At 43.2% G+C, this 17,884-nt stretch overlaps 1 protein-coding gene across 4 annotated transcripts in view; it reads right to left on the bottom strand.

The window, feature by feature from the left end:
• Positions 1–17,884, bottom strand: part of KCNH5 (potassium voltage-gated channel subfamily H member 5) — a 248,667-nt gene that overhangs the window by 202,507 nt on the left and 28,276 nt on the right. For all 4 annotated transcript variants that reach the window (XM_043516732.1, XM_038405932.2, XM_043516733.1 and 1 more), the window contains one exon: positions 12,988–13,116. In XM_043516732.1, coding sequence (XP_043372667.1) covers positions 12,988–13,116 — 129 coding nt within the window. The remainder of the gene's footprint in view (positions 1–12,987; positions 13,117–17,884) is intronic.

Here is a 17,884-nt window from a genome sequence, read left to right as displayed (position 1 = left end):
TTGTTATTGGGAAGGGTCTGAGGGAGAAAGTGATGTCCTCTCATCTTTGGGCTGTAGTTAGAGTGACAGTACCAAGGTGCCACAACCTGGGTCCTGCATGTTGCCAGAGATGAGTTCGTGTTGTACCTGAGACATGCTGGGGCAAAGGTTTCTCTGAGAGGAGAAATATGGTAACAAATGTATCTTTTTTTAAAAAAGAATTTTTTCCAGTGTTTATTTTAAACGTGAGCTGCGGTAACACAAGAGGAAGCGGTCATTGCTGCACTTAGCTATAGAGCTTGAGGGAGCACAGGAACATGGAGCTGCCATGTACGCTCATCTACTGAACCAGACACGGAGACTGAAAGTCTTCTGGCCCCGGGAAAAAAAGCTTTTGCAGATGGGACTGTGTTCATTCAACCCCTCCCTAAATGAATGAGCTGATTCAGAAATAACTTCTTGTGTGGAAGAGGTGGTATGATGGGATAATGGGATTTTGGTAAGTAATTGATCTTTAAATATTCAGGGTAAATAGGCCAAATCCCCTGAGATGGGATACTAGATGGATGGGATCTGAGTGACCCAGGAAAGAATTTTCTGTAGTATCTGGCTGGTGAATCTTGCCCATATGCTCAGGGTTTAGCTGATTGCCATATTTGGGGTCGGGAAGGAATTTTCCTCCAGGGCAGATTGGAGAGGCCCTGGAGGTTTTTCGCCTTCCTCTGTAGCATGGGGCATGGTTGACTTGAGGGAGGCTTCTCTGCTCCTTGAAGTCTTTGAACCATGATTTAAGGACTTCAATAGCTCAGACATGGGTGAGGTTTTTCATAGGAGTGGGTGGGTGAGATTCTGTGGCCTGCGCTGTGCAGGAGGTCGGACTAGATGATCAGAATGTCCCTTCTGACCTTAGTATCTATGAATCTATGTGTGGTGCCTTTGCAGGACACAATATTTCCAGCTTTCCTATTGTTTAGTCCAAATAACACAGGTAAAGTATGGTGCCTTGCCTAGAACTAATATATTATTAGATAAGATTTGATCCTATAGCCTTTACACTAGTGGTGGGCAACCTGCAACCCATCAGGGTAATCTTCTGGCGGGCCGCCAGACAGTTTGTTTACATTTGCACGGCCGCCCGCAGCTCCCAGTGGCCGTGGGTCACCATTTCCAGACAATGGGAGCTGCGGGAAGCAGCGGCCAGCATGTCCCTGTGGCCCACGCCGCTTCCCGCACCTCCCATTGGCCAGGAATGGTGAACCACAGCCACTGGGAGCTGCGGGCAGCCGTGTAAATGAAAAAAATTTGGCGGCCCACCAACGGATTACCCTGACGGGCCACAGGTTGCCCATCACTGCTTTACACAGTCAACAAGCCCTAACAACTGGTTAATGGAGCCATAATTATCCCCAATGAAAACCTGTTCATTTTCATACCTGCCTTTCTACTGGATGGATACTAGTCTAATAGTGTGGCTATGCTGATGCAGCTTTCCTCTCCAGGTGCTCAATCACCTTGCTTTACACTGGACAGCTGGAATGGGAACAAATCTCTTACTACCTGTTCTTGTTATAGCTGTACTCCACTTTCTTGCTTAGAGTTTACTTTGCGCGCTATGAAGTTCCACTGACTTTGGTTTTAGCACACTCTGGAGGAGATTTCACATCCCCTCCTCAGATCCCCACATTCTTTTACTATTAATACAGGCTAGTGATCAATTAATGATATGAATGCTTTTGTTCATTTCTGACGTAAAGCTGCCCCTTTGTGTTTGGGACCAGTAAGTCAGAATAAATGCACTGAGCTGTAGTGCAGCTTTAAGAAGCTGTGGCAACACACAACATAGAAAATGGACTAGCAAAAAAATTGTCAAAAGAAGGAATGACAACTGGGATCCTTTCAAAGAACGCTTCTTCTGATTCGGGACATTTTAAATGGAAGCATGTAGCTTCCCTTAAAGAAGTAGTTGTTAGGGCTTTGTTCAATAAAATCATCTCTTCCTAATTATTACTTGCAGCCAGATCCTTAGCAGACCCCAAGAACCTGGGGCTGGCTGGGGGCTGGGTAGGTACCCTGCATAAGTAAAAGCAGTCTGGAGGCTCTTTAAACTGGTGAATTCTCCATCACTAACCATTTTTACATCCGATTGAATGTCTCTCTAAAAGGTCTGGTCTAGGAATTATTTTGGGGAAGTCCTGTGGGCCATGTTATACAGGTGGTCAGACTAGATCATCACAATGGTCTCTTCTGCCTTGGAATCTAGGAATTTAACCTACATCCCCGCCCATAGCCCCAACAGGCAATGTCTAGCAGCTGCTCCACATTGACCCTATCCCTAGGAACATATGGTATGCCAGGGCCGGGTGGCATACAGTCGCTAGGTCAGTTCTACACTACCGATGATTTTCCTTCCATGAGGGGAATCCCTAGCTAGCCCATTCAGCCAGCTTTCCAGTACCTTGCTGCTGCAGTATGTTGCCAATACCTTGGCAGCCATAAAATGATCTGTCCACCACACTAACCAATAATGGTCAAACCGTGATACTTAAAGGTTAGGAACTTGGATATTTTGACACCTAACTAAAGTGGTCTGATTTTCAGAGGTGCTGAGCACCAGACTCTCTGTGACTGTGAACCCACTGCTCCCGTCCACTTTGCTTCACACTGTTCAAAGACCTTCTCTTGTGCAGATACCACTGTGCAGTTATTTACAGCATTTCACTCCACCTGCACCTTCTCCATATTAGTGCAGTCACACAGCGCTACTACCCCTTCACCAAAATAGGGGGTTCTCCTCCCAGGGCTCTCCCTTTTTTCAGGCCCTACTAGCCTTGTCTGTCTGTCTGCATCTGTGTCCCTCTCCTGCTTCTCTCTCTCAGCACTTCCTTCCCAAACTCTTTTATCCTGTCTCCTTGTTAACAGGACTGCCGGTAATAAGTCCGGGTTATCTTTAGCCTATGAGACTATTTCCCTTGTCTTTTTTCACTCCTCCTTTGCCTCTCGGGGTACTACCCCTTTCTTTACCTTCTCTCTGGCTTGTATCCTCCTGTCTAATATTTTCCAGCCCTTCTATACTTAATGGCTTTTTCCCCCTGGGTTTCATTCCATTCCTCCAGGGTTCCGGATGCCCCTTTGCTTTCCTAATGGGAAAGGGTTCCAGTCTGTGCCTAATATGAAGGGGTGGAGCAACCCATCCACTACCCCACCCCATTTCCCTTTGAACTTCCCTCAAACTTCCAGGGCAGAGTTTCTTATTCACTCATGTATGCATACAAGCCTCACCCTTGCTCCAGAAAGTTCCACCAACTCCCACCTGATTAGTGAACAGGCGGAGGAAGTGTCCACCAGCCCCCTTTGATACCTTCTCCCCAGCACTACAGGAACAGTTGGTAGCTTCCTTCCTTCTCCCTCCTGGGAGTCCCAGTCCAATCACAGAAGTCTGTAAACCTTCACTCCGTGTATGGGCGGTCTCTTTTTACACATTCCTGCTGCCCACACTGGTAACACACAGTAGACAAGATCCCATCGATGTTCCTTTGGGCTCCTCCCTCTTCTTCTCAGCTCTTTCTGGATGTAGGTTCTCTGGTCTTCCTCCCCAGATCGGGCCACTTAAGCTGCCAACTCCTCCCACCCCCGGGAATGTCCAGCACTGCAAACTCTTCTGCTAGTTTAATTGCCACATCTAGGGTAACAGATTGATGCCACCTGCCCCATATGTGGTTATCCTCCAGCAGAGGAACTGTTCAAGAATGACAGCATCTGTAATGTCCTCACCTTGGGTGTCCAGCCTCAGCTGAGTGGCCTAGTCTGTCAGTTTTGGAGCAAATACCTGAGGCTGTAATCCCCCAGTCCATCCATCTTGCAACTCAACATTTTTACTGAGACTTGCCCATCGAAAGGTCCACCTAGTCTAGGCTGACCACATTAACCATTTTGCAATCTCTTGTCAGCTCCTCACTGAGAGCCACTTAGGCCTCCTGCGCGTCTCCTGTGCTAGCCATGGCACCCAGTTTCCCTATTCCATCCTGCCCCCAAAGCCACTTTCTCCAGTGTGACCACAAAGGCATCAGGGTCGTCTGCGGGGCCAATTTTGCAGGGGCCTAGACCCGCGCCCAATTGCCAATCCCCACTGCAAAACTCACCACACTTTGTAGTAGTTGTTGCTGCACCTGGGCTCACTCCCTTATATAAACTCCTGCAGGGGTTTTTTTGTTGTTGTTGTTGTTGCTGAGCCTGCCAGGCAAGCAAGAAGATCTCTCTTCAAATGGCGGGACTGTCAGAAGTTCTGCAAGGTCTTCTGCACTTCCTTCTGCTGTTCAACCAGCATTGGAAAGTCTCCTCCATCGCCCAGCCTGCAAACATTTACACCAGTTCCACCATCACCTTCTTTATCTGCAAGGATAAAGGAAGGATCCACCAAGTGTGACGGAGATCCCGCTGCTCCCGACCTCTTTGCTTCGCTCAGAGACCTCTGCTCATATAGGTTCCATCATGCAGTTTGTTTGCAGTATTTCACTCCTCCACCTTCTACATTCTAGTGCAGTCACAGTATTTAGAATGTTAACCAGTTTTGTTACTCCTTCTCCAAAGCGGCAGGAAAGAAAAGATGTCTTCTTCCAAAACGCTCCTTTTCGTCAGGCCCCACTCGCCCACCTGTCTGTCCGGCCATCCACGTACTCTCTCACTCCCCCCTCCCACCCTGCACTTCCTTCCTGTGCTCTTTTATCCTGTCTCCTTGTAAATAAGCTAATTAGCTCATTAGCTTTCCAGCCCCAATCCAATCTAGAAATCAGGAATTCCTCTCCTTAATCAGGCCCTCCCTGAGGGTCTATCTGGTTAAAGAGCGACCAGTGTGGTGGTTCAGTTGCTGATCCCGGTATTCTGTCACATTCTCCTATTAACTTCAGCGGGAATTGGAGGTGTTCAGCATCAGCGGGTATCTGTTACAGTTTATTTAGAAGCAAAAGTATGGATTTAGGGCCCAGATCCTCAAAAGGCATTTAGGCACCTAGCTCCTACTGAAATCAATGGAAGTTAAGCACCTAAATACTACTGAGGATCTGAATACAGGGCCTCAGAATTGCCTTATTTGAAAATGGAGGCCATAATTGATATTATAGTTGTTATAAGCCACATATATGAATAAGGAAATATGAAGAGTTTAAAAGTCTCAGGGAAATATCATATTATTAGGATATTTGCTTTGCTGAAAATCCAGACGTGACTCGTTTTCCTTAAGAAAACATTAATGTATTTCTACTGGGTTGCAATTAACCTCTTTGTCCGGGCTTGTCTGATCTTAAAAGTAAAGGAAATAACGAAGGCATTTAAATCAATGCCTCACAGTAGTATCCAAGATCTTAATCCGCAGCAAAAATGCTAAGGTTAACAATGATATTCTGTGAAAAAAAGACTATCAAAGGGTAATTACAGCAATTCTAATGTTGATTCCTGCCCATAGGAGCGCAAGTAACACCTTCAGACAATGAAAAGGTATTTTTTTCCATCTGCTAGTAAAGCATGAAATGGTTAATATACGACACCACTTTAAACCATCTATATTCTATGGCAAACAAACCAAAGCAGAGAGCTAGCAATTTTTGGAGCCAGGCAGTTTGGAAATATAAAATGAGAAAGATACATCAGCTTCTAACAACAGTAATGAGAATATGCAATTCTAAATCACTTATGGACGTTCAGCCATTCAGATTATTACATCAGCTAAATGTTTGTTCCTTATAATGGATAAAGGGTAGCTGGTGAAATGGACTATTTTCTATGATAAATTTTTCCACTATAACGTAGCTTTATTGGGGATAGAGGTGAATGGATATAAAAATAAACAAACAAGCAGAAAATAATGGGCCAGATCGTAAGACTTTTGCAGGCATTAAGTAGTGCCTTACTCGACGAGCAGGCCCACTGAAGCCAATGAGACCACTTAAGGAGCTAGGTGTTACACAGTGTGCACAAAAGTATCCCATCTACCTCAGTGGTATTAGTCCAAATTCATTGACTTTAAAATTCCATGTAGTCCCTTGTTTTATAATCTGCTGTAATGCTAGGATACATTTAAATGTGTGACTTCTGTTTTTGCACAACCATTTTTGGCATGCACCATTGATTGCATACTAACAAGTGGGCATACACCTATTTTGCGCTCACATCCAGCCACTGGTGAGCTCAAAATGGGTGCAAAATCACTGGGCGAGTTTGGACAAGTCACTTTAACCCTCTGTGCCTCAGTTTCCCCATCTGTAAAATGGGGATAATGATACTGCTCTCCTTTGCAAAGTGCTTTGAGATCTACTGATGAAAAGTGTTATATAAGAGCGAGGTATTTTCATATTATATGTATTTTCTGCCTTTCCTCTAGCTTAACAGTAATTCCATATTGTGCAAACACATTCAAATGCAGAACATTCCATATTTATCTTGCTGTTCATTTTTTCTTAACAAGTTTCATGACTCTGCCGCTGAAAGGAATTTTTAGATTAAACACTAATAATAAATGAAGCTATTTGACCTAAGCTGCAAGTACAAAAAATGCATTAAAAACCTGGATACCCAAAACTATATTCATTATTTCATATATTGCTTAGGAGCTATTGGTTTTGTATGTAGAAAATGTATCCATTTAAACAAACAATGTTACTCTTTTACATCAATTTTTATTTTAATTGTACCTCTCAGTGGGTTAGATTTTCTTTCAATGGGATTATTCTCTCATTAAACATTAACTGCAAGAGATTTATAGACTGTTGATGTGGTGGTTTTGGGTTGTGTATGGAACAGGACTTTTATCAGGAACATTCCTTTAAGTGGCATTTTCAGATTTTTTTTTAAGTGAATTTAGTTTTTGTGAAAGGCATTAGTAGACAGCCCTAAAAACTTAAACCATCCATTTATCAACAGAACAGGTATAGGACTGGCAGCAGCAATGCAAACTTATGTGCAAAATTCAGGTCTAGAGGAATCACTTCTAGGAGTCAGATAATTGCTAAGCCTCCATCCCTGTTCAGATTGCCAACAGTGGTGCCAGCTGCAATGATGATTTTTGTGATGTGGACATTTGCCCACTAGAAACTGGACTGAAGCCATCAAATCCAAAGAAATGCTTTTTGGCAACCTATCAATCTGGGACACACTGAAGCCAATGACCCTGAAGGGAAAGGTTCCATCTCCTAGCACCTATCTCCTGAGTCACTGTCTAATTGTTATTATTTTAAAGACTATTTGCTTGTGCTTTGTAGGAGTGAGATATATTATAGCTCTAGGATATGCCAATACACTTACCGATACTGCAGAATACATTGCTATGGCAGGATTAGTACATAATGGCATTGATATTTTATTGCTGTTGAATTTTTCATCTTAAATGAAATAGACATCTTAAATAATAGACTAACTCAAATACACCATTCATAGTTACAGTGGGCATATGTTTTACTTATGTATTATATACTTCATAGCCCTGGTAGACTCTCAAAACAAAAAAAAGTCTTTAAAAAAAAAAAGCACTTTCAATGACAAATTCTAGTACTTTAAAGCAGTATTTTACCATAGTGCTTTTCATAAATGCTTCTAAATTTCCCAGTAAATTGTAATTTATATATCTATCAAGCCCATAATTCAAAACTAAAGTGCTCTGAGAGCTTGTGAGCATACAGCGATGTTATCTGCAAGAAAAATGAATTATGCATATCCTATAGCACTACATCTGACAAAGCAGTGCTGTAATTGCAGAGTAGTGGGGCAGTACAGACTCATTCATTTGAGATACAAAAGATTATGCAACAGTGCTGGAAGGTTTTCTCCCACATACTCATAGAATCATAGAATATTAGGGTTGGAAGAGACCTCAGGAGGTCATCTAGTCCAGTCCTCTGCTCAAAGCAGGACCAACGCCCACTAAATCATCCCAGACAGGGCTTTGTCAAGCTGGGCATTAAAACCTCTAAGGATGGAGATTCCACCACCTCCCTAGGTAACCCATTCCAGTGCTTCATCGCCCTTCTAGTGAAATAGTGTTTCCTGATATCCAACCTAGACCTTCCCCACTGCAACTTGATGCATAATGATGACATTTATTGTTTTATATTTTCAGAGAGAGAGAGAGAGAGAGAGAGAGAGAGAGATGAACAAACATAGGGAGTTCCTCCTGATTTACATCAGTGTAAGTGAGAGGAAAATCAGGCCAATGATGCAGGGTTAACAGGTTTGGACTGGATATTTTATCCAAAGTACTCTGACCGAGTGCTGTTAGACTTCAGCCGCATTTCTTGGTCTGCCCACGTGAAAGCAGAAGACAATATGCCCTCATGCCCGGAAAATGGGCTTTTAAAACTTGCAGGTTAAAGTCTCAGCCTGCTATAGGGCAATATTTTGGAATGGTGCTTAAATATAATTGGCATTTGAAAATAACGATAGCCTCCCATTTCAGACAGCAGCAATAAACAGAGAGAATTTTCACAGCTTCTTAATATTTTCCCCCCATAAATACATCTTGCTGAGGTGGAACCAATATGGAGACTGGAGAGAAGGAAGGTTCATTATGCCATCCACTACCCCTTCTTAATAAGCACTCTGCAAGGATCTATACAAGGGGAAGGGCAGGCAGTTAGCTGGGGCTGGGAAGTGGACAGCCCAACAAGCAGCGAGGGCAGGAGAGGGGGACTGCCATCCCCACAGAGGTTCCCCGGGAAAGCTCAGCCAGCCTGGGGAGGTAATATCATTGCTCTGGTTAGGATTCCTCTTTAGTAGGTCTCGCACAGGGCAGCCACAGTCAGAGGAGGCTTTGGTAACACGCTCCATTGGACTGGTGCTGCAAGAAAATGGCACAGGGCTTCTTTGGCTAATGCAGCTCCCTAGGGACATGCAGAGTTTGAGGGCAGATTCCATTAAGGGCAAACCCCATTCTCCCAAAGGAGCAAAGGAGAGAAACTCTGTGCAGAGATTTCCCTGCTGAGCATCTCCTTACTTTCTGAACCCCAACCCCCCCATTGAGTTTGGGGAGGGAAGAGAAGGATTTGTTCCCATATCATTACACCTGTCCAATTAATAAGTCCTTTCAATTAGCTGGGATTTACCTTGAAAGTTTCAGGAAATTGTTTTCCAGGCTGCAGCCGTGGTCATGGGCATGCTTCAGATCATGGAGTTTATTGTGCAACGAAGTACTTTTAGCCAGTGTGACAGGGTCGGGTCAGATGGCTGCAGGAGAGTGATCCTATTGGGATCCAGGAAGTGGGCGGGCAAAAGTCCTCCCACTTCTAAAGGACCACACACACACACACACACACACACACACACACCCTGTCCCTCAGCCTAAGGGGAGGAGCCACAGGACCTGGAAGCCAAGTGATTCCAGGGACAACTAACGAAATAACAGGGACAGGAGTGCAGTCAAAGGGTCAGATGAAGGGAACCTGATGGGAACACCGAGCAGAGAACCCCGGACTGCGCCCACTGCTCCTCGAAGGCATCCAGGGAGCCAGTGGACGCCACCCAGAGGAACTCCTCTGCCCGGATGCGTGAATGGACAGAGGATTGGAAATAGGCCCCACAGTCACAAGATGGCTCTTTAGCCAGGGCCAGGAGGAGGTTGACCAGGAGGTCCCGTGACTTGTGGAGAGTGATATAAGACAGATATATTAGCCCCAGGTTAAGCAGGTCCCTTTTCCATAGGTAAGGTAACAGGGGCAGTTCCAGAACAATCAACAACTTACTGAGACCAATTAAGGCAAACAGGCTAATTAGGACACCTCGAGCCAATTAAGGAGATGCTAGAATCAATTAAGGCAGGCTAATCAGGGCATCTGGTTTAAAAAGGACCTCACTTCAGTCAATGAGGGGCACGCAAGGAGCTGAGAATGAGAGGGCATGCTGCTGGAGGACTGAGGAGTACAAATGCTAACTGGCATCAGGAGGAAGGTCCTGTGGTGAGGATACAGAACGTGTTGGGAGGAGGTCATGGGGAAGTAGCCAAGGGAGTTGTAGCTGTCACACAGGTGTTACACGAAACATTGTAGATAGCTGTGATCCACAGGGCCCTGGGCTGGAACCCGAAGTAGAGGGCGGGCACGAGTTACCCCCATCCCCCCAACTCCCTATTGGATACAGGAGGAGTTGACCTGGACTGTGGGTCCCACCAGTGGGGAAGGTCCCTGGCCTGTCCCCCGACCCACTAAGTGGACCAACAGAGACTGTGGGGATTGTTCTCCTTCCTTTTCCCCATGCTGGCCAGTGATGAGGTTAGCTGAGTGAACGGCAGGTTTGAGCCACTAGCAAAAGTGGCCAAACTGAGGGCTGCCGTGAATCTCTGAGGCGAGCAAATCTGCCAATAAGCGCAGGACCCATCAAGGCAGAGGAGGAACTTTGTCACACCAGATACTAACTCCATTCTAGTGGCAGCAACAATACTGCAATGGCTGAGAAGGCATTTCCATTTCAGGTGTCCTTTCATGCTCTTTTAACTTCACAAAGAAATCATCTTTGGACAGAAATTTTTCATACTTGGTCTTAGCCCAAAGGTGGACTTTTTAAATCATAAACATATTTATTTATTTGTTTATTGAGAGTTTGAAGTAAATACGGGCAGACCAGGTGCCAACTCATGCCGGGACTCCTAGGCCTCACTGAACACTGACAAATGCATAGCTGGAAACCAGTCTGGCTCACACATGCATTAGTATTGTCAAAATAGCTATTAGAGTTATAAGAAGGTGTTTAGTGTTTAGACTTTAGACTTTATCAAACACTTGTAAATTGCTGCATGCATTAATCTCACTTATAATATCTGTATCCTATGATATAAGGTAGTATTTACGTGTTTGCTTCGTAACTATAAAAACGTTTGCTCTAAAACTGTAAACCTGCCCCATCAGAAGAGAAAAATTATCAAAATGTGAAATACTAGTTTACCACAAGAGGCTTTATCTCCTGCCCAACAAAAGAAGGCCTATGGGCATCAGACAAGCCATTGGGGAACATCACTGGACAAAAGACTTTGTTATTTGCCCCCCCCAACATCCATGAAATGGAGATGTGCACAAATCCTCATCCCATCATCTTAAGCCCTGGGGGAAAGGGATAAAAATCTATGTCAAGAAAAACTGTTATCACTATGCTGCTTGGAATGGGAGAGGGCAAAATTTCTATGCATAAGAAAGGGATCCCCAAGCTGCTTAGCCTGGGTTAGCCCTCAAGGACATAAAGAGCTTGCATATTACAGCAACATCTAATACCTGTTGATACCCAAGACTGTAACTCATTTGTGTGTATATGTTTACCTGCTTTAACCTTGTAAATAACTTATTTCTTTTTCCTAGTAAATAAACCTTTAGTTAGTTTAATATAGGATTGGCTACAAGCATTGTCTTTGATGACAGATCTAAGGTACAAATGACCTGGGGAAAGCGATGGTCCTTTGGGACTAGAGGTAACCTGAACATTGTGACAGGTTTCAGAGTAGCAGCCGTGTAGTCTGTATTCGCTAAAAGAAAAGTAGGACTTGTGGCACCTTAGAGACTAACAAATTTATTTGAGCTGTACAGCTGTAGCTCAAGAAAGCTTATGCTCAAATAAATTTGTTAGTCTCTAAGGTACCATAAGTACTCCTGAACATTGTGGTGATTTTTGGTGTAAGGGGCCATCTATCACAAAGGCTGGGAGGCAAGATAGATCAGTGTGCCCAAGGGGACTGTCTGGGACTCATATTAAGGCTGTTATAGTGTCTGAGGAGTTCACACTTGTTACTTGGTTGGTAAAATCTAGTGATAGAACATACAGCCAGTTTGGAGTTGGTGTCCTGTTCCTGGACAGTCTGCCCTGAGGTTGGCACGCATGCTCGTAAGCCTCTCCAGACAGCCTGACAAATATTTTCAGTAACTTTTGAGTTACCCGACCATGGATAATCAGATGTTATCCACACTGTAAGAAAAATCGTTCAGACCCTCGTTTTTTGCACTTGGATGACACCAAGAATCTCTTTTTAAAGCTTTGGGTATTTATAATTCTCCATGAGAAACAGACTTTGCCAAGTTTGGGGTGTGGGGGGAGAAAGGCGAGGAATAAATAAACGATAAGCAAAGGCAAAGCAAATCTTGGATGTGTAGGCAACAGGATATTATTTCCCTTAACCAAGAGCGCACTAGTATAATTTGAAAAACAACACAAACATAAACTTAGCATACAGCAGCCACGAAGCACAGGATATGCCTCAGGATCAAGAGAGACAGTATAAACAGGTCCTTTTCACCCGTCCACAGCAGCTGCCCTTGGACAAGGCTGAGGATCTGGCCGTGGATGTTTATTTGAATAGGCCACTGCACATCCAAATGAACACCATCTGCAGCAGCTGTTAACAAATAAACACAACAACCAGAGCTATGTTGATATCATTGCTGGCAAACGAGGAACAAGTGAAATGGGCCATTTCATTGTAATTTCACCTTCAACAGGAACATGATATCAGTACCTCATCACCAAGGGGGGAAAAAAGGGTTTACTAAATGGAAAATTATAATCTCCTTAGGGAAAGTTGTTTAATTTTCAATCTCCTAAAACAGTAAAGTTTAACAAATAATTAAAAAGCTAAAGGTGTCTCAGAATGTTACTAGTTTCTAATCTAAGCAAAATCTAGCTGTGCTGAAACAATCAGTGAAACCATACCAAAAAAAGAACAGGAGGACTTGTGGTACCTTAGAGACTAACAAATTTATTTGATCATAAGCTTTCGTGGGCTATAGCCCACTTCATCGGATGCATACCAAAAAAGAAGAAACACCAAGTCTAGGGACAGTTGCAGCATCTTGTTAGTGAACGTTACATACATAGTGCTTGATCTTAAGAGTTTTATACCACAAACGTAGCAGAATGATGTCAGAACTCTTACATATTGCTAAGCATTTCCTGAAGCCAAGAAACACTTCACATTCATTGTTTGCTTCTGCTTTGAGGTTCAACTTGAATAGGTGTATTTTAACATTAATAATAAATTATTTTAAAAATTACCTTTTGTTGAATCATCTTCAATTGGTTGTTTGAACAAAGTGATATCTTTAAAAGTGCAAAGGAATAAAACCACTTTTTCATGTTCATTTCTTATAGGTGCTATTTGCATGTAGAACCAAACTGGGGTTCCTGGAAAACAGAGAAAGAAATCAGGGCATGTGGTAGAACACCAGCTTTCCACAACTCCTACATGTTTTAAATGCTATGTTACATACATGTATCTGAAAATCATTTCTAGATAGCTATACCTTTGCCATGTTTGTTTGGGTGTATAATATATTCACACGCACATTAAAATGAGAAAATGCTAGCAATCCAATTAATTACCACAAGTAACCAAAGAAAGAACCCCAAATAATCTCTGCCATAACACTGTTTTACTGTTCCCCTTTTAGCCTGGTCTCTGCCTATCATTCTTCACCCCCTTTGGAGTTTAGGTGGTTCTCATCCTCAAGGTAGGCAAAACTTTGATATTTCTAAAGTAATAAACAAGGCGAGAGGAAAACCTTGAAGGTTCATGTTTCACATCACAGAGAAACAAAACAAAATGGCAGACACCTATGTTTTTCCTTTGCTGGTCCCCTTTAAAAAACAAGCTCTAGATTTTTTTTAAAACATTTTTAAAATGTTTCTGTAAAGTAGGATGATGTTGTCAAATGTGCCATGTCCCAGATTTGACACTCTACCACACATGAAAAAGAACATTCGAGAGATGAGCTCAGCCATCCTGCCTCCCAGTCTCCTGGGCTAATCTCCAGACCATACCTGACACACACACACCTGGATATAGAGCCCAAGAGGTCCGACTCCCAGTCTCTCTGCTGCTCTAATCAACAGATGATATATCCATCGATATATCTTCCTTTTAGTATTTGAATTCAAGACAAAACCATTTTACAATCCTGGCACTTTGGTTAAGCAAGCAATCAACAAAGCACCTAAAATGCTGGAGTGGTTAGAATAGCAGATATATATGCACACAGCAGGAATGTAATATGCTTACTGGTACAACATGCAGGAGAATGAAACTAGCAAGTGTCTTGTTCTCTGTATGGTCAAATTCACCCTGTGTAGTCAGCCACCACTAGGACTGTGCACCACATCAGTTCTATTTCTGCATGCTGATTTGCTGCAGGGGAGGTAGATTTTATTATTGATTTGGGATCCTAAACAGTTTGTTTAGAGATATGCAGTTCACTTGTATGAATGACATGTCAGTGAAGCCTTACCTACACTAAAAAACATGGACCACCCTGAAAGTCAATTGCTCCCCATAGCAAGCTTATAATACCTCACATCCATACACAGAGGTGCTCCAAATGGCTTAATATAATCAGCACAGGGCATGGCCTCTTTGCAAATTGCCACATGGATTAATCTCTGGCAAGGTGCTTAAGGTGGTGTGATTATATATTCGGTTTAAATCCATCCCTGGCAATCTTGTCACACAACCGAAGCTTTTGGCAAACATGGGATTGTCGGTCAAATAGCAGCATTCCTTGGTGTACACACTTTGAAACTGGTTGGTCATCTAGTCAAATAATATGTCCAGGCCAAGAAAGCCACTGAAACTGAATTAGCATGGATGGAGACAATTGCTGGTTCGGCTTTTGAATATCCTCATTTCTGATCTTGTCCTGCCACTTGATATGGAGAAGTGGACAGAGACCACGAGAATGGAAAACATCATTCCAACATTCTTCAGCTTTTCTCTGTGCCCACATTTCACTTCCATTCAGCCGAGTTGGTCTAACTGTGGTTCCATAGATCCGCAGCTTGACAGCGAGCTTGATGTCTTGACATTCCTCACAGAGGCTACTGAAGGGCCAAAAACAGGGCAGCAATGGCTGATTCACAGGCATCCACTTCTTTTGAGCATCTTCAGACCTCATGCTGGAGAATGGCTTAGCAGAATGCACAATGCCACTTGGATTAGACATGCTTTCAGCCAGGTTAAAAATTGTTTCGAGTCTGAACTGTTTTGGTGCCAGAATGGACACAGACTAGTCCACCCACAATGCATTGTTCGCCTTTCAAAATCTCCCACCATGCATTGCTTCTGGAATTGTACCAGAAACTGCAGAATAGATGCCCAGAGGTCACTGAAAATAAAATGGTTTAGCATAGGACTAGTGTGGACAAGGTCAAAACTGCAATTCACCACGGCTAGTGTGGCTACATTGAACTGTTTGTGATTACACCAGTACCATAATAGCAGTAAGTGGTACAAGCACAAGGAAGGCCTGTGGTTTAGTGTTTATTCCAGGGACATTGTGCTGACTCCATTATTTCAACTCCCAATAGCCAACTCAAGATTTACAGATCTGAACACTGGCTTCTAAGAGGTTTGTAAGGTGCAGCTCTTTAGACAAGTAACTAATTAAAAAGCAGAAGGCACTCTAATAAACATAAGGAAACCAGGCAGCCCTCATACCAGCAAGCTTAAAATGCTAAATAAGTGGCTGAGGGCAGTAATCCTGAGTATAATGCCTGAAAGCAGCAGCCCCTGGATAATACCTCTCACTATGCTGGAGGCAAAGGAGAAACCAAACAAATCTCAGTCAATAACAAAAAGAGTCTCTCAGGAGAAAAACCTACACAACTCATGAGCAAGAACACACAGTACTGCTATGCACAGAGTGGGGTTTGAAATGAACACTGGGTGTTCTCTCACTTGGTCTATGAAAGTGCAGTGACTCAGAGCAGAAGGCTGGTGACACACACCTGGCCTCCAGTGGGAATAAACTGAAACCCCTCAATCTGGTAATAGTCTGTATTTTCTGCAGGTGTTCTAGAAGAAATGTACACTACCTATTTTTTGCTACAGTGTTAACCTTAACATGTGCTTTTGTAGTGTGGTCACTGTAAGGATTTATTTCGGAGTAGCAGCTGTACTACTCTAGCCACAAAAAGAAAAGAAGGACTTGTGCACCTTAGAGACTAACAAATTTATTTGAGCATAAGCTTTCGTGAGCTATATCCGATGAAGTGAGCTGTAGCTCACGAAAGTTTATGCTCAGATAAATTTTTTAGTCTCTAAGGTGCCATAAGTCCGCCTTTTCTTTTTATAAGGACTTAGTTTTGCCAACCTGCAGGAAGCCAGGTACAGATTACGACTGGGTAGAACCAAGTGCTGGACAATGCATTTGCTGAAGTCGGCCAGTTAAAGTCTTAGTACCAAGGGAGTCTTAATTCTTGGCTTTGGGGGAAGGGAGAGAGAGAGAGAGCAAGAGACACTGAATTTAAGGATGGGATCCGATCCAAGACTGAACAGAGAATGACCCTATACACAGTACTTGGATATTTTCTTATTACAAAGTCCTTCCATTATCCTGCATATTTTATAAAAACTATAGACAGAAGAGCTGGAAATCTGGGCACAGCTGAAGGTTTTAATGAGGAAGCTGTGTTTCAGGGATTTATTGAGAGACAATCCACCCAAGCAAGGGATATTCTTTTTGAAGCAAAAGCTGTTGGCCTGATATGGAAAAAGATCAGGAGAAAGCTTTTAGCTTTTCTATTTAAAAATAAAAGGGAAAGGAATTTAATGAAAGACTGAGACCAGTTAACCAGGAGCTGCCACTTCAGCTTATTTTTAATAAGATAACCCAATAGCAAAAGGGAGAGTTGATTGCAAGGGATCCATTCTGTTACCAGCTGGAAACAGGGCATGGCAACGCTAGAAGCATCTTCCAGTGGAGAAATGCAGGGCAAACCCATCTCAGGACATTTTCCTAACATATGGGAGCAATCAGGCAGAGTGCACAGCCAAAAGAGCAGAGCCGCAGAAAAGCGAAGGAACAGACATGACCACATGCCAAAGACCAGAATGTTGTCATTCACAGGACATGTCAAGACACCTGCAGCTGTACTGGAAGTGAGAGCTACAATTGCTCTTCTTTTAAATACAAAAGTTTGCTAAAATACTTCGGGATGGACAGAATTTGGGGGACCTTAGGATAACTTATTATTGCTTAAGTGTGTGCAAGGCAAAGGATGAGATGATTTTTCCTAAAAAGGAAAAGTTGAATTAAAGTATAAACAACACACGTATCATTTCAGGAAGTCTTAGCAGGTGCAATCTCAGGGATCAGCATCGTCTTAAATCCTCTGTTCATTGTTATCAGAGACAGAAGTGTTTGTAGTGACATATAGCACAACTATTGGATGAGGCCCTGGAACACAATTTGCCCTTTCCTATAGTTCACTATTTTCCTGCAACTGAAGTTCACTAGGAAAAGCTGTGGAACCAATCCTGCAAGCTACTCCATGCAGGCGCAGGGGTCTGCCCGTGGAGAGCAGCTTGCAAGGCTAGGGCCTATCACAACTGAATGAATGTGCAAGTTACTGGGTCAAGCTTCCATGACTTCATGGCAGCAGCATTCTTTGAATAGTGATTAAGTCCAAGCATAAAAAAAAAAAAGAGGGACTGAAAGAGTTAAAAACACAGAGTCTGTAAACTCTGCCAGCCAATCCACAACTGACAGATTTTGTCCAGTATCATGTTAAATGTTGATGAGCAAGAACAATGCACAGGAGCAGCATAAACACCTAAAGAGAAAGACTAGGATGGCAATATGTAGTGGCAACCTGATTCTGAAGTAAAATCATCTCCAGTTCTTGAAAACTGCTGGAGAGGCCAGCCAGCTGAAGGAGAGAATTGGTCACATTGTTGAGTTACTACATTGTCCTCTGCCTTCTAATAACCTTGTACGAATTCTTCACTGGGTCTTACGTTTGGTGGTCTCATCCAAGTTCCTAATGGGTGTCTTTATGCATCATAGAGCCATCAAATCAGTAAGCACAATTGACAGGACCATAGACAGCTGGGACATGAGTGTTCCAGCTCATGACCGAGGGACATTCTCCAATCTGCATGGAGCACCTCCCACAGTGC

The sequence above is a fragment of the Dermochelys coriacea genome, chromosome 6 (genome assembly GCF_009764565.3).
Source record: "Dermochelys coriacea isolate rDerCor1 chromosome 6, rDerCor1.pri.v4, whole genome shotgun sequence".
NCBI classification, from domain to species: domain Eukaryota; kingdom Metazoa; phylum Chordata; order Testudines; family Dermochelyidae; genus Dermochelys; species Dermochelys coriacea.
This window is presented reverse-complemented; position numbering and strand designations above follow the sequence as displayed.